Raw genomic sequence first — 23,036 nt, forward strand, 5'->3', positions numbered from 1 at the left:
CCTTAAGCACTTTAAATGATAAGTTTTTTTATGAAAAATTGTGTATTTAATGCATTGAAAATTGTAATAGTTGATTTTTTTGAATGAATAATTGCTAAATTTGGGATCCTTAAAGAGTGTCTCAAGGCACTAGTTAACAAAACTCAATAAAATAAAAGATGTATTGGTTTAAATTTTAAACCAAATTTATCAACTTTCTCTAATTAATTTTTGCCTATAATTAAGACTAAGAGTATAATTAAAACTTAAATAGACCACGTAGACAACCTTGCCTAAACTATATTCTTAAAACTATGATTAATATACAAAATGCCAAGGCCCTACAAAGGCTCCCAAACTTAACGTGGCCTTCACTTTCACCCTATATAACCTAATTAAATTTCAATTCCGTGTGCTCTCTTATAAATGTAGGAAAATCAAAACAACAAGTGTTCCAATAGATACCAGCCAAACCACCACTCTCTCTCCTTTTGTTTTTGTCTCTCCCTTTTATTAACTATCAAATCCCAACCAAACCTACATCACACAACCAAACATTCCTCTAAGTTTCTACCCTCTTCTTCCCTTTCTTATAGCCTAATAACTCATCAACACTCTTCAAAAATACCCACAAATCAAAACCAAAAAAACTAATCATGCATACTTACTAGCTTAATTAGTGATAATATTAAGTTTTTATTTTATTTTTTTCAATGGAAGAAGTGAAAGCACACATGTTATTTGGCAAGTACGAGATGGGAAGAGTACTAGGTAAAGGAACATTTGCAAAAGTGTACTATGCCAAAGAAATTTCAACCGGAGAAGGTGTAGGAATTAAGGTGGTAGACAAAGACAGTGAAAAAAGAAGGCATGATGGAACAAATCAAACGTGAAATTTCTGTCATGAGGTTAGTAAAACATCCAAACATCGTCAACCTTAAAGAAGTCATGGCAACAAAGACCAAAATCTTGTTTGTCATGGAATATGCACGTGGCGGCGAATTATTCGAGAAGGTGGCAAAAGGTAAATTTAAGGAAGAACTTGCAAGAAAGTACTTTCAACAGCTTATAAGTGCAGTAGATTATTGTCATAGTCGAGGTGTTTCTCATCGTGATTTAAAACCGGAAAATTTATTACTCGATGAAAACGAGAATCTTAAAGTCTCCGATATTGGTCTCTCTGCTTTGCCTGAACAACTTCGTTAGGACGGGCTTTTACATACTCAATGTGGAACTCCTGCTTACGTGGCACCCGAGGTAGTTAGAAAAAGAGGTTATAACGGTTTTAAAGCTGATACTTGGTCTTGTGGTGTTATTCTTTATGCTTTACTTGCTGGATTTTTACCTTTTCAACATGAAAATTTAATTTCCATGTATAATAAAGTTTTCAAAGAAGAATATCAATTTCAACCTTGGTTTTCACCTGAATCAAAGAGATTAATCTCAAAGATTCTTGTGGCGGATCCTGAAAGAAGAATCACTATTGCTTCAATCATGAAGTTCCATATGGTTTCAAAAAGGTTTATGTTTATCAACAACTACTACTGCAAATGATGATTTGGAGTTGGAATCAAAGGTGAATTTGATTAACTCAACGCCGCAATTTTTCAATGCGTTCGAGTTTATTTCTTCGATGTCTTCGGGATTTGATCTTTCAGGTTTGTTTGAAGAAAAGAAAAAAAGAGGTTCGGTTTTCACTTCAAAGTGTTCTGTCCCAGAAATTGTAACAAAAATTGAAAGTGCTGCGAAAGGTTTAAGGTTTCAGGTTAAGAAGGTTAAAGATTTCAAATTAAGGTTACAAGGGTTGATTGAAGGGAGAAAAGGAAAATTGGCGGTGACGGCCGAGATATACGAGGTGGCGCCGGAGCTTGCGGTGGTTGAATTTTCTAAATCTTCCGGTGATACTTTTGAATATGTCAAGTTGTTTGAAGAAGATGTTAGGTCTGCTCTCAAAGACATTGTTTGGTCATGGCAAGGGGAGTGATGCCACGTGTTTTGGTAACATGGCCCAATCAATGTCATGCCTAAGATTCTCTGGACTTTTGGTGTATAATATATGAATATAAATCATATATGAAATTTGTGTATATTATTATTATTAATGTGGTGTATAATATATGAATATAAATCATATATGAAATTTGTGTATATTATTATTATTAATGTGGTATAGTATAATATAAGCTAGAATTGGCTGCTTTCTAACAAATTTTGCTTTCTTGCATTTGATTTTGGCCTTTTAATTTTATTTTTTAAGTAGCTTGATTTTTTTTTTTTTTTGAGTAGCTTGAATCTTATGGAGATGTAGATAGTATTATCTTTTTTTTTTTTTTTGAAAGGATGTAGATAGTATTATCTTGGTGAGACTGTAAATACTCCACCTTAGAAGTTGCCAATTGTAATAATCAGTTATAATTCGACAAGAATTTTGGTATTAACTATTGGGGTTCTGGTATTTTCCTTTTTGTTTATATCTCTGTATATTTATTTATTTATTAATTTTTTCAAGAAAAATAAAATAATATATGAATTTGTGAAGAACTATTTACTTCAATTGTTTTCTTATTGGATTTTTTTTTTTGGGTACAAGTTTTCTAGCTTACTGGTCTTATCGAGCTAAAATTAGAACTTTTTTTTTTTGAGGAATTTTTTGAAAGAACTAAAATTAGAACTTTGAAAGTTATATTTTTCTTTATTTTATATGGTAGTGTGAAAATTAATGTGCAGGCTCGCTTTAATAAAAAAATTATTTCAAATGGCATGTGATATATCTTTGTTACTATTATTTTTATTTTACAAACATTTTTTTTTTGACAGTCAAAAAACTTCATTCAATCAAAGGCAAAAAATAATACAGCCGATTAAGAGTTGGGACATTCCCCACACCCATAAATTGAGATTAGACCTAACAATCAAGATAGTAGGATACATCCTAACGATACATCTATAAAGTTCAGAAAACAAAAAGGCAACAATACTCCAAAAACATTACCCTAACAACCAGACTAATTCCTTCCACCTATGGTCCAAGATCACCAAACTTTTGAGATCCACAGTCTTTGATGTCATCCAACTCCGGAAAAAAGATTGTGCTGTTGTTCGTGCATATTGACTATAAATGGTCTCTGTGATAACCAATACAACCATACGTTGAAAAGTCCTATGTGAGGCTGAGAGGATGTTGAGTTTGCTGATTGTCGCCATGAATTCCTTACTCATAACAAAGTACCGATAAGACGAATCCTTCACTAGCATTTCAACAAACACATGACATGCAAACTTGAAATAAACCAACAATAACAAAAAGCAAACAAAACAGTAACTAAAATAATAGAGAATCAAAAACATGGAGCCAAACCACACTCTCAAACGGGAAGATAGCAGAGAAACCCCAATAAAATTTTTCCATGGTGGCTTTCGAGGGGGCCGTCTCGGGATCAGATCACTGGTTAATTTGTGACTTGGGGGCGGTTTAGGAAGTGGTCGGACAACTAGTGATGAAATTGATACCCATCCTGTCATGGAGCTTATAGTGGGGGGAGGAAGGAACAGAGGCCTCCCTGCAGATGGAAAATCACGCTTGGCAAGGCCAGAAGACCGTGGAGGGACTTTATGTGACTTGTTCCAGCAGAAGTGATGAAATACAATGACAGAAGGGTAAAGGGTCGTGGTGGTTTTCTGTGAAAAGTTAAAGAGGAGCTTTGCCATGAAAAAGGAAGAAAAGGGACGGAAAACTTCTCACAAAGGAGAGACAAAATATAACTTCCTACAAGGAGAGACTTAAACAACAAACATCTCACAAGGAGAGAATAAGGGAGGTTTTAGGTAGAAGACACGGGAAATTTCAAACCGGACGGTGGGATTATGAGTGAAAAACGATGATGGGAAGGTGGGAAGCGGTGCTCCTGTTAAACCCTAAACCCTATCAAAGCGAGAGCGATACTGTTTTAGAATATTCATTAATCATCGCCTCTAAATCTTTTCTTCAAACGACAACTAGCTAACCACTTGGTTATCAATGGAAATACTTTTCAATCGAATAACATGGCAGATGAATCTTTACAAACATGATCTGCCATTCATAGTTACTGCTCCGTTAAGTGAAGCTTTGGCATAAAAATTAAAATGAATCTAATTAATTGTTTGAAAATATTATGTATGCTAGATATTGATTTGAGTGATAATGTCTTACCTATTGGTGAACCAGTGATATTATTAACTTAATAGTATAAAATATTAACGACAATAATGAATATAGACAGGTTCATTTGCTAAGAAGTATATAATATCGCAATGACGTTGAGAGATAATTTATAAATGCATATCCTAACTTTAGAGGCCATGGTCCTCCCACCCCATATTTTTTTAATAACATTTTCTATACACTATACAACTTACTATATTAAAATGTTTCCTAAGATATATATTAGGTCATCGTCCCGTCCCTGATTAATCTAATTAAAATGTTTTTTTAGACTACAAGATTGATAAAATGTTATTTTTACTAACTTTACCTAAAAAAAATATTGGACTAAGGTTGATAAAATATTTAACTACAATTAGATGAGTACTGATTTGGATTAAATGATTTATTTTAATTAATAGTTTTGACGTCAACAACGTTACAAATACGAAGACATAATTATTCCAAACACTAATATTTAAATATTTGTAAGCTTATACTCCCTCCGTCCCTATATGTAAACACCCTTTTATTAGAGGGAAAGGGTGGTTACATATAGGGACGGATGGAGTATGTTTCATATATGAGTATCGAGGGCACTTTTCTTTTTGTTTTTAGCGAAATTGTATAGTACCAATGTACTCAACAAATTGAATAATTATATATATATATATGTAACAAATAATATATGTATTTTAGCAAATACTTTTAATATTTTTACTTAGCAATTCGTGATTTCTACTCCAAGATTTTCATTTGTTTTTTTTACTAAAGATTTTCAATATTTGAACACAACAAAAATATACAATCAAAATATTACTCAAGCTCTAAAGTATGATGTGTGAGGTTCGATCTTGATTTATTCTATATGAAAAGAATCATCGTATAGATTAAAGAGTTCAGCTCTTTAAAGTTTCCATGAATTTTTTGTATTTCAAACTCTTTTTTTCCATGTGAAAAGCCATGCACGATTGCACATGGGTGCAAATTAAGCAAACAAAAAATGGTGGAGCAAAATTTGAGTCAAAACAAATTTTCTCCCCTTCTCTTCTCCGTTTCAAAAAATCAATCAATCAAATAATTCTAAAATATTTTATTCCCTTTAATTCTCTTTGCTTCCCCTTTTTTCTCTATTCATTCCCTACATTGTTTCTCCAAGGAAGACTGAGAAATGTCATTGTCAATCTTGTTATACCATCGTATTTTCTACACCATTATTGCATCTTAATCTTCAAATTTCAAATATATGGCCAGATTTTATCTTAGCCAATGAAATCTTGACATCATTACAGTATCACACTAGTCGATATACCCGTGCTGAGCACGGGTAGCGCGGCTTCGCCGCGCTGTATGGCCGCGGCTCCGCCGCGTGTCGTGTTTCGGCTGTGTTTGGTATAGTGAAAATATGTAAATTATGTCAATTAATAATGTATATATTGATCGGTAGTAATAAACAATTAGAAATTAATAAAATTTTAGTATTGACGATATTAAAAACCTAATAAATAAAAATAATCATAGTTTTTATTTACTAATATGTTCTACTGTAAAAATATTAATAAGCATCCAGTGAAAAATCATAATTAATGTATACTCATTTGTATTCTATCAATATATAGTTCCCATAAAACAAACATATACTCATATACTCCATCCGTTTCAAAATGAGTGTCGCTTTAGCCAAAAAAATTTGTTTCAAAATGAGTGTCGCTTTGACGGTCTATGTTAGAACACCATATAAAAGTTATAAAAATACTACTATATATTAGATTAGTGTTCAAATTCACTCCCGTGTATGAAGAGTTGATAAATATAGAAATTAAATTTTATATGGAGTTTTTTCTATATAGTAGTAATATTTTTATAGTCCATCCGTTTCAAAATAAATGTCCAAGTCAACCATTTCACATATAACAATGCACAATTTTGACTGTTAATATCTTGAATTGTCTAAAGTAAAAAATTATAGAAATTTAATATTTTGAAAATATTTGTCGAGACAAATCAAACAACACCTTACATTCTAATATTTGTATTTATACGTTAGTTAAAAAGTATAGTCAAAATAAGTCAAATGAATAATATACATTGTAAAACTTGGACATGTATTTTGAAACGGAGGGAGAAAATTTTAGCTCATCTTTTTAGCAATAGCGTAATTATTTGACAGCAAAACAAACACAATCTTCATTATTTGATTTTTTTCTCTCTCATCACTTATAGAGAAAGAGAATCACAGAGATCATCTTCTCTCTCAAACAACTCTAGCCGCTCCACCCCTTTGTGACCGCCTCCACCAACCGAAATTAGATCTCATCGGAGCTTTCATCCAAAATTCTCCATTTCTGATTGATTGAGAGCTCATCCATTGAGGTTAACACCAGATCTATAACATTCACCATATTATATCTCTTTTGGGTCTATTATTTTCATGATACGGCCTCTAACCTAAGAGATCTTGTTCTTCTCCACCCTTGTCATACATGCAACAACAAAATTAGAGATGTATGAAGATATGCTTCTGGTATTTTTTTTCCTTCAGTATATGTATATATTTTTTGGGTCATATGTTTTTTTAATTAGATCTGTAGTTTTGTAAAAAGAAATACTAATAATAGATCTGGAGCAATTTAATTTTTATTTGTTATAGATGTATCATGTATATTGATTTTGGTTTATATAAATGGTTCTCTTTTTGAAAAATATAATTTCATCAGTAAATTTAAGTTATTTGTTTTTGAAAAAAATTTTAAGTTTTTCTGTTTGTATTATTGTAAATCTTATTTTTTCTTCTACAATTTCTTTGCAGAATATTTTTTTTTTGTTTGTTTGTGTTGGTAGTAGTTTTCATCAATTTATGTTTTAATGTAGAAAATGAACTTACACTTGTAGAAAGAAGCAAGAATTTGTTGTTGCTGCTAAATAAAATTAGTTGACCAACCTTATACAACTCATATTTTTTTCTTCTTATTTTTCCATTGACATGCTTCATTTACTATTTTTTTACACTTAAAAAAGTAAGATTGTTAGATGTTTACAATACCAGATTCATTTTATATATAAATTTTTGTTATCTCTTCTAATACAAAGAAATAAAATTTTAATATCATACAATAAATTGGTGTACACAAATTTATTGCCAATAACTCATCACAAAGTTCTTTAAAAGTTTTCTTGCCCAGACCATCACAAATTTATCTCTTCTACTTTTGATCCTTGTACTCATCTTCCTTTTCACAGTATCTGCCTCTTTATTTCTTCTTTATTTGTTCTGTTTAAAAAAACAAAGCAAAAAGAAAAAAACGAAAAAATTATCGCCACTCAATTAATAATTCATCTCAAAAGGAAAAAATTATTATTCTGTTAATTTTTTTTTTCCTCTGTAAAAAGTATGTATACCCAGATTTTGTGGACATTTTTTGTTGGTTTGGAAAAAAAATTAAAACATATTATTTTTATTTTGCAGATCATCCTCTCCACAGTAGGAGAGCAACTTATAAATCATTATTTCAAAAAAGAGGTGGAAGAACAGAAATGGAGCTTACTAAAACATACAAAAGGAAAAAGTGAACAAAAACACTTAATAGGAAAAGTGTAAGACTTTCTTCTTGCCAATGTTTTTTGATCTATGTTTCTTCTTCATCATCTTCTTAATTTAAAGAACAATAATCTTATTTTGATGAGGATTTATGTATTAAACCAATTAGTAATTTAGTAATTCTCATCGTTTACTTACTTGTCTCTCTTTTCCTTGTTTGTAGATTGATGAATAGCCAAAAACTTCATTCAACTTTCCTGCAATAACTTTCCTGCAATAACAATCATATTTTTGTGTTATTTAAAAAAGTTTAGCATGATTATTATTATTTTAGAAAGTATAATAACAGTACCAAAAAATAGGATAAATTTTTCCAATCAATTGTTTCTTATTTGTTATTGATTCTGTACCTGCAAAAACAATCATATTGTTGTGTTATGAAAATAAGTTTAGCATGATTATTATTTTTATTTTAGAAAGTATAATAACAGTACCAAAAAACAGCATCAATTTTTCTAATCAATTGTTTTTTCTTATATGTATATTGTTTCTTATGCAGATGATTTTATGAATTCACAAAAACTATAAAAAAAATCAAAACATCCAACTATACCAGGTTTGCAGAAGATATCAAGAGAAGTGTAAGATTTTCTTCTTGAAGATGTTTTTGGATCTATGTTTCTTCTTCATCATCTTCTTGAACAATAATCTTATTTTGTTAATATGATGACAGGAAGAACAACAAAAAATTAAGAAGACAATTTTGCAAAGGAAATAGTTGTCATTCAACCTACCTTACTCATGTTCTTCCTTTATCAGTCTTCTTAATCAATGAAAATGTGATTTCCTGCGAAAATAAGAAAAGAAAATGGAGATTAGAAAAATGGAGAAAAAGTTGAGAGTAGAAATGAAGTGAAATGAAGATAAGAAGATATTATGAAGTATTTGAAATGAAGTGAATGGAGTGAAATGGAGTATTTAGTGTTGTATAGAAGTAAGTGAAATTTGAATTTGAATTTCAAATTTGAGAGCCAAAAGTTGAGAGTAGAAAAAGTTATATGGGAAGTTAAAATTGAGAGGCAAAATATCATGTCTACCCTTTGGTAGGCAGTGAAAGTTGAATGTAGGAGAAGGGTAACTTAGTCCGAAATTGGTAAAAATTCTAGAATTCTCCCATTTCAAAATTTTTTACAATGTTACCCTTTGATAAAGTGAAAATTTAGTGCAGTTGAAAATTTAATGGCAGGGACAGTTGTGAAATTTTGGTAGGCATTTGTTTTCTCATATATATAATATAATAGATGTACTTTTTGGGCGGGCAAATAATTGCCCTAGTGTGTTTTGGGGATAAGATTATTCGGTCAATTCAATGCACCATCCATGAGTTAGGACTTGGGAGATTCCATGTGTCACGTGAAGGTGTTTGGCATTTACTATAGGAGAATAATGTATTGTCTGCTGTTCAAGGAAGAATAATAGCCAAACCTTGCAGTTAATCAGTTACATCCATCTAACGGTTGGTGCCTAGAAAACTTTGTATTTTGATTTTTGGTTCTAAATTATTTTTATTATATATGGTGGAGATCATCTACATTATTATTGTGGAGCAGGAAAATACCATATAAATATCTACAAATACAACAAACAAAACCAAAATTTTATTGACTTTATTCCATTTAAAACAGTTTTAAAGTAATTAAGATGTACTAGGGCACAAAATTGTCAAGTTTTTCTTTCCGCTATTTTTAGAGCGATAATGTAAGCATATGTTTTATTATTTGCTTGAATAACAACTAGTAATGGAAAAATAAAAGAAATGAAAAATTGCAAAACAAAATATGTGACACGATTTTCTTTATGTAGTTCGTCCAATTGTATTTACCACCTTGATTATATGACAACAATTTTGATTATTATGGTGTTACAAGATAAATATACAATATTGTTTCAGAATACAATGATACCTTTGAAACGTACCTCCAGATCAACTACACCACCCCTAGTGGCGTAGCCAGGATCCTGAACCAAGGGGTTCAGACTTTTCAATTTTATAAAGGTCAAATATCATATATTGTCCTTAGGTTAGATGTTTATAACAATTTAGTAGAGCGGGAAATGAATCGAGTCGAGTTGAACCCGTCCGAGCTCGATTCGTTCCGATAAGAATTGACTCAGCTCGAAACTCGACTCGAGTTCGATACGAACAATTTTTTTAACTCGAGTTCGGCTCGTTTAAAGCTTGCGAACAACTCGGTTTAGCTCGTTAGGTTCAACTCGTTTGCTCGAGTAACCTAATTTTTTTAACTCGAGTTCAACTCGTTTAAATTATTTTTATCCATTAAAATGACATATTTTTGGAACGGAATATACACAAATTAGAGACCGTGAGATCATTAAATAATGGGTTTTGTTAAAGGTACCATTGAGGAAGAACCAAATCAGCCTAAGAACACTTTTAACATTTTCTTCAAATAACTAGTAAAATACCCGTGCATCCGCACGGGTACCGGTTGATCGGGGATGATTTTTAATAGTTTGAACTCGTCATTAAATATTTGTAAATAGTTTAAATTTATACCATTTAAAAGTTAATTATTACTAATTTTATTATATATATATATATATATATATATATATATATATATATATATATTTATACCATTTAAATGTCGATATTATTATTATTATTATTATTATTAATTTTTACCGTTTATTATTTATTTCTTAACTTGTCGGTATTATTCACGGTGCGAACAATTTATATAATTTCAAAAAAAAATTATTTGCAGGTTTAAACAATAATAATATCAATTTATCTAATTTTCCTTCTGAAAAATACATCGACTTATAAAAATTTAAAATATGTTTGTCAACTTGTCATGTGTACAATAATCATTTTTTTCAAGGATGTGTACAATAATCATTTTAAAAGTTTATCAATGACAACATTTTCCGGTTATAATTATTATTTTTAACTTTCAAGAAGTGATAATTTGTCCCGTGTATAATAAATTTTATCATATGTATTAGCGATGACTTGTCACATGTTGTATAATAATTATATACAGTAGAAACTCTTTAAATTAATACTCGGTAAATTAATAAACTCTCTAAAATAATAAATTTGTCCGGTCCCGACTTGGGCCAGTGTAAAAAATTGAAAAACTTGATAAAATAATAAGATAATAATATTTCGGGAGATCCCTTTATAATTTTCGGTCTCAAGAAAATCATAAATTAATAATTCAAAGAAACTGAAAAAAAAAAATATATCAAGAATACATTGAACACATTTGTTCCTCTTGTTTACATTTACTGTACTTCAAAAGTCATTATTGATTTCTAATGCATATGAACACAGTAGTTACTAATTTACGTTGAGTCCCAAGGTTCGCTGCAACGTAATTCTAAGAGGCATAGACTAATTTGCCCTTTTGTTTGGTATGTACAATATAATTACTTAAAAACTCTTTAAATTAATAATTATTAATTTATCGATAAATTAATAACTCTCTAAATTAATAAATTTCTCCGGTCCTCACATTATTAATTTATAGAGTTTTAACTGTATATAACAATAATTTTATAATATGTATCAGCGATGAATTATCCCGTGAATCATAATTATTTTAAAATTTATATTAGTAACATGACCCGTGTATTTTTGTTTTTTTTAGTTTTTTCCTTCAAAAAACATGTCCTGTGTATAGCAATTACTTTTAACTTTTTAGCAGTGACTACTTGTCATGTGCATAATAATTATTTAAAGAGGTGATATTATAAATAGCATGACGGTTTAAAAGGAACAATTTTTTTATAAATAACAATTTGTTATGTGTATCGAAGTTTGTTTAGTCAATGACAACTTCTCCCGTGTATTTATGTTACTTCTGAAATTTTTGTCGATGCTCACTTCTCCCACGCATTTTTAATCAATGTCGACTTATCTTGTGTACTTTAATTGATAAGTGTGTAGTATCATTGTAGAATTGATTTGAAGTGATGATATTCTAAATAGTTTAAACATTTTAGCAAGAAAAACTTACCCCGTGAATTTGATTTATTTTTGAAATGTTAATCAATGCTCGTTTATCACGTGCATTTTAGTTTATGAGAGTTCAATATCATTAGTTGATAAGTGTTCAATATCATTCTAGAATTAAAGTGAGGCGATGCTATTGTAAATAGTTTAAACGTTTTAGCTAGAACAATTTTTTAGAAATGACAACCTGTCCTGTAAATCAAGGTTAGTTTAGTCAATGAAAATTTATCCCCGTGCATTTTAGTTTATGAAGGTTCGATATAATTGTAGAATTAAAGCCACGTGATATTCTAAATAGTATAAACGTTTTAGCAAGAACAATTTTTTCGTAAATATCAACTTGTCTCGTGTATCAAAATTAGTTTGACTTGACATTAACATGCATTTTTAATCAATGTCGACAAGTCTCATGCATTTTTGTTTATAAGTGTGTAATATCATTGTAGAATTGAATTGAAGTGATGATATTCTAAATAATTTAAACGATTTAGCATGAAAAACTTATCCCGTGAATTTGATTTATTTTTGAAATTTTAGTCAATGCCCATTTATCCCGTTCATTTTAGTTTATGAGGGTTCATTATCATTATAGAATTGAAGTGGGGTGATATTAAAAATAGCCGGAATGTTTTCACATGAACAAAGTTTTATAAATAACAATTTATTCCGTGTATCAAAGTTAGTTTAGTCAGTGACAACTTATCCCATACATTTACGTTCCTTTAAAAATGTCAGTCAATGCCCACTTCTTTCATGCATTTCGGTTATCTACGAAATTTTAGTCAATGTCCATCCATCCCGTGCATTTTAGTTGATAAGTGTTGTATATCATTATAGAATTAAAGTGAGGCGATGATATTCTAAATGGTTTAAATGTGTTAGCAATAACAATAGTTTATAAATGACAACTTGTCATGTAAATCAAGGTTAGTTTAGTCAATGAAAACTTATCCCGCACATTTTAGTTGATGAAGGTTCGATATAATTGTAAAATTAAAGCCAGTGATATTCTAAATAATATAAACGTTTTTGCAAGAACAATTTTTTCGTAAATATCAACTTGTCCTGTGTTACAAAGTTAGTTTAGTCAGTGACAACGTATCCCGTGTATTTGAGTTACGTTTGAAAATTTTGTCAATGCACAATTCTGACATGCATTTAAGTTATTTAGAAAACTTCAGACAAACCTCATGTATCCCGTACATTTTAGTTGTCGAAGATTCAATATCTTTACAAAATTGAAGTGAGCTGATATTTTAAAGGGTTAATTAAGTTTTTAGTCCCTATAAATATTCACAATTTTGTTTTTAGTCCCTATAAAATAAAATCACACTTTTTAGTCCTGTGACATTTTTTAAGCATTTTAGGGAAGTTCCTTTGACGGAATTCCTTTATAATCTCACCAAGATAAGATCTAATCTCCTTTTTCTCATTTTAGATCATCAGAGTAACTCTTTCGTTGTCTCCCTCGCAGATGACTTTCCTGAATCCACAGTCTAAAGCTAACGTTAGCGAAGCCAACATAGCAAAAGCTTCAGCGACGATGACTTCATCATTTCCTTGTCGTTTCCAAGCTGCTGCAGCCATCACCAGCCCTTCCTCATTACGGCAAATCGCCCCTAAACCCCACCAGCCTTTGATCTGAAGATTGGAGTCGCAATTAACCTTAATCACTCCATATATGTGTTCCTTAAAAAAAAAGTTAGACATATGTGTAAAATATCATTAATTAAACTATTTTTTTAGGTAAATTGAATTATTATTATTATTATTATTATTATTATTATTATTATTATTATTATTATTATTATTATTATGTTACACTAATTTCTCAAATTTTCAAACAAAAAAGCATATACTCCTCTCTATCTCGGTTCAAAGAGTCTTTTTTTTATAATTTTCTTTTTATTATTATTATTATTTTTCATTTAACTTTATCCAACACACACAATATTCATTTCAATGTTATTTTTCTCTCTCTTCACCAAAGAAGTTCTGGAAAACTCTCCCAACCCTCTATCAAACCCTAGCCGCTGCAACAAATTTTACGGCCTCCCTCAATGTGTTTTCCGGCCTCGTTTTGTTGTTCTACCATCTTCATCCTCTCCTTTTCATCTATAGTTTTATTCTATCAAATTTATTTTCAGGTCAAAGATGTTTTTAAATATCCCTACAACCATCTTTTTGGCTAGATCTCGACAACCACATACAAGATTTTGAAAAATCATCATCATAAAAAGAGTCCCCTCCATCTCCTCTACAAAACCCATTAAGAAAAATCAAGATCGGACTACCTTCGTCGTTGACCACCGCGCCGGAGCTTGCAACCACCATGCTGGAAAAGAGCTTTTCTCCCATCTTGTATGTTTTGGTCCAAATCTAGGTCAGAATTTGGTACTGTTTTTTTTTCCTTCTCTATTTTTAAAATATGAATTTTTTTTTGGTAAATATGCATTTTTTTAGATCCTTCATTTATTTGGTTAAACTATTAACTTTGTCTGAAACAGACAAATCTTATATTCCTTCTTTTTGTTTATTTTGTTTGGAACATGCATGTTTTCTATTTTCTTCTTCTGGGTGTGCACAATTTTTTAAAGGCATTGTATCTATTGTTGATTTATTACCCTTCATTGCAGTTATTATATTTTTAGAGGCATTGCAGCTATTATAATTATGGCATAAATTTAAATTTAAATCTGAAACTTTTAAATTTTTTATTCTCCCTCTGTTAGACATCACAAGGCAGTAGTGGCATTGATTTATCTCCCACTTCATCTTTCATTGCAACAATTTTTTCGACCACTCCTTATACACAAAAAAATTACATTCTATTGCTTAATTTAATTTTTTTTTATCATCACATTTATCAACTGTTCACACGTGATATACTGATATTCTTTACATCAACTTTTTCTTAAAAAATACACAAACTTTTTATCTAATGTTATTATTTAATAATAATTAATAGTAATTTTTTTAACCAAACAAAGTCATTATCATTTTCAATCTCTCTGAACCCAAAACAACTTAACCTCTCTAGTTTTCTTTTTCTTCTTCATCTCCACCATGTACTACCAACACCGACCACCTTTCACCCACAACCAGTCTCCTTCATGTGACTTAAAAAAAAAATTGCACATTACTCATTATCTCATTCTCCTCTATTTGTATTTCAAATCAAATTTTCAAAAGGAGTTACCTTTAAAATTTATCATTTTTAAAAATTAGTTTTCCATCCATTGTGGATTACCTTTGGAAGTGGCACAACTATAACTGAACTATTTTCTTCCTTTTGCATATATATTTATTTTCTTATTAACAACCGTTGTTACAAACTGATAGAAGTTAAAAACACATATATAGCTACATAGAAAACTTCATAATCAAACTCTTCTAGTTATTTTTTCATCATTTATTTATCCATATATTTCTTTGATGTTTGTTGGTGAGATAAAACCATCGTTCAACTTTCCTGGAAAAAACAACATTTCCATGATCACAAAAATGAAGTTGAAGATGAAAATGACAAATAATGAGATTAACAAAAAAGAAAAAGTGCAGTAAGGAATTTGTGTGTTTGTGTACTATTGATTTGGTTTTTTAACACAAGAAAGTATGTATATGAAAGAAAGTAGAAATATGTCAAAACATGTATTTTGTGTAGATTTTCTTTCAATTTTTTTTTGACAAATTACTTGTTACATAGATTTTTGAAAACAACATTGCTTAAATCCAATAGAAATGAAAACAAATAAAATAAAAGGATCATTCACTTACCCGTGTTTTTTTCATCAATTACTTACTCGTTTTTCATCATTTACTTACCCTGTTTTTCTTTTTGTAGAGGTATTGAAGACAAGAAAAGATATTGAAGACAAGAAGTTGAAAAGAGACAAAAGTTAAATAATGAAAAGTGGGAGAGAAGATAGCTTCCCACATATTTTATGTGAGAAGAGAGTATCTTATAGGAATAGAAAATTTGAAATAAGTGAAGGGAGGGAAACAAAAATTTGAATTTGAAGTGACATTGGGAAATGTAATAAGAGTAAGGTATTTGATTGATGTAGATCTGACTTTTAGTCCTTTGTTACAAAAGAATTTTTTTTTCATTTTGTTTAGTTGGCATGTAATGGAAACATTAGTCTCATGAGCAAATAAGCTAGACTATTAGTTGTTTTCGGTTACATGACATCACATTAGTTAAGTGAGGTCATTTAGTTACATAAAGTAATTTTTAGACATGTTTTACCCCTAATTGTGGGATGTGGCAGCCAATGAGGTTAGGGTAATAATAAGTTTTCCACAACATATTCCTTTCTTATATTAAGAGGGATTATGTAATATATATGTTAGACTTGAAGCTATTATCAAAATAACCACCTTTGTCTGTGTTTACGTCTTGACTCTTGATTAAAATCATGCCATTTTTTGGGGTATTTTTTTTAGTGATTTAACAATAAATTAAGATGTTAATAATACCTTGGAAAAGTCAAAGAAATTAATTATATTAGTAAATCAAATCAAATAAAATAAAAGGAAAAGATGCAAACACTTGGTCAGTGTTCTACAACAAAAGTAGTCACTAAAGGACAAAGGTAGAAGTTAGTCGCTAGGTGTGCAGGCATGAGTACAACTTACAAGTGTAGGTGCAGCTTTTACGGTCACAAATTAGAGAGGTGGTGCAATGAGGGGGTTCAAAGGTTATATTTCAGGGGGTTCAACAGAGAAAAACATAGGATAATTGGGGTAAATCCAAAAAGTTGAGGGGGTTCACTTGAATCCCCTGGGCAATAGGTGGCTCCGCCCCTGACCACCCCTCACCCTCTTCGCAGGGACGGATGCAGGTTGTAGGATTTGTGGGGTTGTGTCTACAAAAAAATTTAGAAACAATTTTTTTGGTAGTATAATGTATCAATAGTTGATATTTTGACCACATAGATCACACTTATCACAAATCATTTATCTTTTGGCCCACACTTATCATCATATATCTCAAGTTATTATATATTAAGAATTAGATGCGAAATTAAGTAGGGGATTACTAATTAAATGATTGATTAATTATTTTTATAGATACATATCATTCAAAGTTTCTATAATATGAATAATCGTAGAGGACAATTATTAATGCTACAAATTTTTTTTATATATAGTTCCCCCACTATAAAAAAATCCTGGATCCGTCGTTGCCTCTTCGGTGCCTAAATATGAGCGATATACTATGTTTTCTATGTGTAGTTTTGATTATGATTTATAAGTTATTAGTGTACTATGTTTTCTATTAGCTTATCTAGGTAGTAGTATAAACGTTTTGTTTAAATCATAATTAAACTCTTTTTCTAAATAAAACTAGTGTTTCCGAAAGAAAATAGAAACTCTTAACAAAATACATTCTCCTCAATTTCATGAATCTTTTGGATCATCTCCCAAATTGTCGTAGTCAACTTGAATATGCGAAGTTACTCGACTTATGTTCATGATGATCTTCATTATGTAAGGAGTGATCTAGGATGACGAAGAGAGGGAGATATGTGAGGGTTTCATACCCAATATTTTTGTGAGGGTTTAATACTCATTTATCATGTGATACGTTTATAGTTTGGCGTTATGTTTATGTCATAATGATAGGCAGGGTTTGACAAACTATAAGAGCATGATAGTGAAAGTTTACTTGTTAGATCTTGGGGTCCTAAGGGGGAATTTCTGTGTCTTGGAGTTGTATCCAATGTCGGAAATTGTCCTACAATCCTCGTTTAACTTGACTAGAAACTTATGGAGATTCAGATCAATTGAATGAATCTATGAGGACTTGAATGTATTTGATCTAATTTCTCATATGTCGTAGATTTTTTTAGTCTTTAGAGTAAGTATTTATGTTGCGAATTCGACGAGAAAAAACACCAATAACAACTTGATGTGTGTAGCAAGGGATAATTAAGCAACCAATATCAAAGTGAATTGCAATTAAACACGCAAAAGTAGAAAAACAACGAAAGAAAAGAAGAGAGAACACAAAAGAATCTGTTGACCCAGTTCGGTCCAAATCGACCTAGTCTGGGGGAGAGAGCAGCCCTCCGTTCCACTATATGATGAGTAACGTTACAAAAGGGATATCAATGGGTTACAAGAATAAGTCTCCCGCCTAATTCTACCCAAATCCCAGCCTCTTCCCGTAACCAAGAGACTCAATCCTAATAGTGTTTCCCAAGGTGAATCAACCTTCAAACCCTAGTTTGTTGCCAAGAGACAAACTCTATACAAACCCTAGTTTGATTTCTAAACCCTTGTTTCAGCCCCCTCTATCTCCCGGTTTACACTGATACAATGCCTATATTTATAGTAAAAGTAACTCCCATAAAATTGTAACAAATATAGCCCAAAAATACGTTTTTGGAAAAAACCTGCACGCAAAATCGGGCCCCGATTTCCAAAATCGGTTGCCGATTTTTCCAGAACCAAGCTGCTCCAACCTGCAGCCAAAATCGGCCGCCGATTTCCAAAATCGGCCGCCGATTTTGGGTCTTCCAACAAACATCAATTTTGGCCTCCAAACTCCAATTTTGAGTCACTTTCACAACAATTTAGATTATTTTTGTTAATTTATTGATAAATTTAGAGTCATTTTAAATAAATTATTGCTTTTTAATTATTGAGTTAATTAGGCGTTCATGACTTCATGCCTTTAATTTCTTCATTAACCAGGAACTTTATGTAGATTATGTTTCATCTCATTGGTTCAACTAAACGAGTGGATTGTTTGAGTAGATTACTAATACTGAAGTTGTGACATTATTGATGCATTTCCTAGTAATAGAATGATTGAAAATAGTAGTTTATTTATATTGTGTGTGTTATATATTTATATACATTCTTGATTAATAGAATAGAGACTTGCATTGTGTAAACATGAGTTGCCCAATTGTTTGGCCCAATAAAAGAAGAAAGGTGCTAAAACACGGATTAAGAGAAGACGATGTGGTGCAAAAACTATTGTCGATGCCATATACTTATATAAAGAATTTAGAAAATCAGACTTGTCTCCACCATTCAGCACATCAGGGAACTCATCTGACTCACAAAAGTGTCTCCATCAATTTCATATAGTGTTTAAGTCTAAAAATAATCATCGCCGATCTCATCAATTGGCAATCAGATTATTATGCAAGAAAGCCTTCCACTTGAGCGAAGGTTAGGCGATGTTAAAGTAGTCGAATGAGGGATTTGATTCATTCTCAAGGTCACTAACTCAATACGTGGATCGTCAAAATCTCATAACTGGGTCAAAACAAAGTGGGACGGTAAAATGACCCGAGAAAACCACTTCTATGTTTTTAGCACCACTGACTGCTTTGAGAAATGAGGGAGAATACATGATCTCTAATGGAGTTACGCACCAAGAACCTTGTCAATGGATCACGCTGAGAAGGGGAGACTAAAGTTGAACGTGGGGTGATTGATAAGTGCTAGATTTTAGTTATTTTACAAATGATTTAAGTTATTTTACATATTTATTAACATAAATGATTAACTTGTTTTACAATAAAAATCAATAAAATCCTCAAAAATCATGTAAATAATACCAGTTTGGCTACTTTCCATTCCTTTTTGTAGGTCTTTTGAATTGAATTGTTGAGGAGATGGAAAAGAACTAAGATTTTCAGTTTAAGCAATTCCTCTAAGTGAGCCAAATCGATCCAAAAGCGAGTCAAGGTAGAAAATCCTAGAATTTTCATTATTCAGAATCCAATCAAGTACGTTGGGCGAGCAGAAATTCGCTAAGTAAATTTCATAATCAGACCAATCCGTTGGGCGGTTTCTGAGCTGGAAAAGGCTTAATCATGAAGAAAGGTAAATTCGCTAAACTAATTTTGCCTCGCTGAGCCAATTTTCAATTTCCAGACTCTATATCAAGAAGCTCACATTTCTTTCTTTTTTAGATATCACCATACACAAGAGACACCAGGTCTGTTGTAGAGAGGAAAGAAGAGAAACAACATAGAAAGAGAGGGAGATAACTATGACAAGATAGATCGAGTAATACAACTTCTGCGTCAAATCTCTTTTCTTCTAGTTTCGTATTTTGTGAAGCTAATCATATCTATAGTTGGGATTAGGTCTAGTTGCTATGAATTTCATGTAGATACTTATCGTCCTGGTTATATATAAATCACACTTTGTTACTCCCTCCGTTTCAAAATGAGTGTCGCTTTAGCCAAAAAAATTTGTTTCAAAATGAGTGTCGCTTTCAGTTTCCAATGCAATAATAACTTTTTCTTTTCAATTGTACCCTCCAATTAATAATATGCACACTACTTCCAAAGTATTACTTTTAAAACTAACCAATAGTTAATAAGGATAATTTGGTAAAATAACTATTCTCTTTCTCTTAATCATTGCATTTCTTAATATGTGTGCAAACATCTAAAACGACACTCATTTTGAAACGGAGGGAGTATGTCTTTGGTTTAATTCAATTAGTGTTTTTTCCAACGTGCAATCGAAAAACGAGCTTTTGATTTAAAATTTGCGAGACATCGACTTTTTATCTAACAAATCTGGATTAAATAATGTGTAGATTCTAATTCCTAGACATAGATCTATGTTCACATGCGCACACAATGTCCAGTCATTCCTTTGAAACAATTGACTATTATACGCATTAGAAGTCAATTGATATAAAGAATTTCGTGTCGTTTATACCAAACATGGAAACATACAATGAGGGAGAGGTGGATATGTAATTGAATCTTAGAAAATATATAATCAATTGAGAAGACACATTGATTGAATAGTTGATGACGTCTTATCCCAACACTAGCTTTTATTCTTTTATATATTTACAACTCTTTTCATGAACAGTTTCTAAAACAACCCATTTTACAACCATTGATTTAGAATAGTGCAAACTTGAACGGCCAAAGCCATATTCCTGATTGTGTTGGAAAGGATGATTCCTTTTTTGATACCGTAGAATCTTGGGTTTGTGGTAAGCCTTTTCATCTTTTTGGATTTATTATTAATATTTTATTTACTTGCCGGTTCCATGCAAACTTGAAAGTTGAAACACAACATTTTTAACATTATTGCGGTACTAATTTGTCACATGTTTTTTTTTATGTTTTTAATTTTTCTCTCTCTATATTATGTATTGATATATGAAAATGCTATTTATGAGGTTAACTGGTAGAGATCAAAAGTAACGTTTTGCATGCATTTGTATTTTCAGGTAGGCATTGTTGCTACAACTGCAGTAAACGCTCTAAGTTTTGTTGCCTTGGTTGTCCAAATGCTGTATGCAAAAAGTGTGTTTCCACTTTGGAATTTACATTAGTTAGAGGTGTTCAAGGCCTGTGCTGTGACTGTTTGGAGATAGTAAAGATTATAGAACTAAAGTTGGACCATGATTCTGAGGGGGTAGGTGTGATAATAACTTGGATTTCAGAATTTTTACCAAACTTGTTAAAAGACCCTTTGTGCACTTTCATCATTTTTTTATTCTAGATCATAAAAAAAATGTTGTTTTTGTTGGTTTTTATATTTTTTTTAAGCGAATGTTTGTAAGGTGGCGGTTATGTTAGTTTTACCTCCTTTTTTTAAAACTCATTCTACGTCACTTAGCTCACCACCCAAGGTACCTACATAGGACACTAGTATTTACGTATTGATTTTGAAACATGTACTTATCAGTAATTTCATCTCATAACCATGTTCATGTAAATATGCAATTTTATCCAAATATTATGGATTCTAGATGGTGAAAGCTTAGACTATTTTTAAAACAAAAGAAGTGTTTGTTCATATATTTCTGCTACAATTAGAACCAAAATTGTCAAGTTCATCTGTTTTTTTTGGTTGAAACAACTAAACTTATATAATCAAATTGGTATTGGTATATGGTCATATTAGACCTACAAAACCGGCTTGTAAGGTGGGAATTATCCACTTATAAACACATTTTATGGTCACATCACATCCAATGAGGGGACTTTATACGATATTCGACTTATATTTAAGGAGATGTATGTGATCTCTATGTTAACCTATGAAATTTGTCCGTTCTACGCAGAACAAAATAACCTTGGATGACAGAGAAACATATGAATGTCTATTCAAGGAATACTGGGGAATTGTTAAAGAAAGAGAAGGGCTCACTGACGACGATGTCTCGGCTGCACTGCCCAACTATCGAAAGGGTAAAGATCTCGAGCTTCATAAAATTCACAGTGAAGGTGAAGAAGAAGAAGAGAAACAAAATGATACCAACAATATTGAAGAATATACAGGTATGCATAAGCTGAAGAAACAGAATCGGTATAGTTCAATGGAATTCGTCAGATGGGCATCAAGACCTCTATCTTGCTTCCTTGCATCCATAGGGAGATACAAAACGGAACCAATGATGCGATGGGGAATAAGATCTCTCATAAATGAATACATTAAGGAGAAAAATCTTTACCATCCCAAAGACAAGAAGAAATTCCTCCCTGATGACAAGTTGTTTCCTATATTTAAAAAGAAAGTTGTGTTGAAGTCTCAGATATATTCTCTACTCGAGTTTCACATTGCGAAAAATTCAGGTGATTCATCTGGAAAGGAAAATCAAGATGAAAAAACAAATTGTTCGACAGACAAGGATATCGATGATCAGACATGTCTGGAAAGCCAATTGTCCAGCTTAATAGGACAACCTCTGTTGAGAAAAGGTAATATATGTATAAAACCTGGATGTTTTGCACCCATTAATGCCAATAATATCAAGCTTATCTACGTAAAACGAAGCTTGGTGTTCGAGTTATCGAAAAAGCCTGAAAGCTTTGTGAGTAAGGTGGTTGGAACTTTTGTGAGAGCCAGAGTAGACTCCAATGATCATAAGCTAAGGAATTCATATCATCTTGTGAGAGTCATAGGTATAATAAATTGCATATAGATCTTGCTAGCTTTTTAAAGCTACTTTATATTTTGCAATATTTGGTTCTATGTATGTACTTTAAATGATTGATCATTTCTCTTGTTTAACTTTTAGGTGTTGAACATGATGAAATGTCTAATGGAATACTCTTGCAAGTTTCCCTCATGCCTAAAGCTATTTCCATCTCTGAGCTCTCTGACGAAGATTTCACAAGGGTACATGTAAATAGTTTGCAGTGAAAATATTATTATCATGGAATACGTATTAATTGTGTTGTTTTACTTACAGCAAGATTGTGATGATTTACGGAAAAAAGTGAAAACTGGATTGCTCCCAAAATTAACTGTTGTAAGTTGTATGATACATGTGGTGAATTTCTTTTTTC

The 23,036-nt window shown here is 31.2% G+C and overlaps 1 protein-coding gene, 3 long non-coding RNA genes and 1 pseudogene across 6 annotated transcripts; 4 read left to right on the forward strand and 1 right to left on the reverse strand.

The window, feature by feature from the left end:
• Positions 1 to 676: 676 nt before the first annotated feature.
• LOC146952412 (CBL-interacting serine/threonine-protein kinase 25 pseudogene) lies at positions 677 to 2,188 on the forward strand (annotated as a pseudogene).
• Positions 2,189 to 6,321: 4,133 nt separating this feature from the next.
• On the forward strand, positions 6,322 to 8,960 carry LOC146952413 (uncharacterized). The gene is made up of 3 exons (XR_015006182.1): positions 6,322 to 6,686; positions 8,260 to 8,341; positions 8,434 to 8,960. It is a non-coding gene; the product is annotated as an uncharacterized LOC146952413 (long non-coding RNA).
• LOC146952414 (uncharacterized) lies at positions 7,194 to 8,633 on the reverse strand. Of its 2 annotated transcripts, none has more exons than XR_015006185.1 (5): positions 8,495 to 8,633; positions 8,314 to 8,393; positions 8,053 to 8,110; positions 7,899 to 7,957; positions 7,194 to 7,433 (listed from the first exon to the last, which is right to left on the reverse strand). It is a non-coding gene; the product is annotated as an uncharacterized LOC146952414 (long non-coding RNA). The 2 variants fall into 2 exon arrangements; XR_015006184.1 differs by having other exon boundaries at positions 7,899 to 7,971.
• A 4,261-nt stretch (positions 8,961 to 13,221) lies between the features above and the next one.
• On the forward strand, positions 13,222 to 15,808 carry LOC146952415 (uncharacterized). 2 transcript variants are annotated; one of them, XR_015024637.1, is made up of 2 exons: positions 13,222 to 14,136; positions 15,587 to 15,808. It is a non-coding gene; the product is annotated as an uncharacterized LOC146952415 (long non-coding RNA). The 2 variants fall into 2 exon arrangements; XR_015024643.1 differs by having other exon boundaries at positions 13,222 to 14,125.
• Positions 15,809 to 20,447: 4,639 nt separating this feature from the next.
• Positions 20,448 to 22,890, forward strand: LOC146952416 (zinc finger CCCH domain-containing protein 44-like). The gene is made up of 5 exons (XM_085739620.1): positions 20,448 to 20,471; positions 20,638 to 20,728; positions 20,969 to 21,156; positions 21,809 to 22,649; positions 22,766 to 22,890. The coding sequence occupies exons 1-5, from the start codon at positions 20,448 to 20,450 to the stop codon at positions 22,888 to 22,890; spliced, it is 1,269 nt and encodes a 422-aa protein (XP_085595746.1).
• Positions 22,891 to 23,036: the final 146 nt, after the last annotated feature.

Source organism: Medicago sativa, chromosome 1 (assembly GCF_051527215.1).
Source record: "Medicago sativa cultivar Bolivia chromosome 1, Bolivia_mono, whole genome shotgun sequence".
NCBI lineage: Eukaryota > Viridiplantae > Streptophyta > Magnoliopsida > Fabales > Fabaceae > Medicago > Medicago sativa.

What these genes read in the sequence shown, in the direction of transcription:
- LOC146952416 (XM_085739620.1), top strand. Translation starts at nt 20,448, where the DNA reads ATGGAAACATACAATGAGGGAGAG. An exon ending in CGTAGAATCTTGGGTTTGTG is followed by an intron (nt 20,729 to 20,968) that starts GTAAGCCTTTTC and finishes TTGTATTTTCAG; the next exon opens with GTAGGCATTGTTGCTACAAC. An exon ending in TGGACCATGATTCTGAGGGG is followed by an intron (nt 21,157 to 21,808) that starts GTAGGTGTGATA and finishes CGTTCTACGCAG; the next exon opens with AACAAAATAACCTTGGATGA.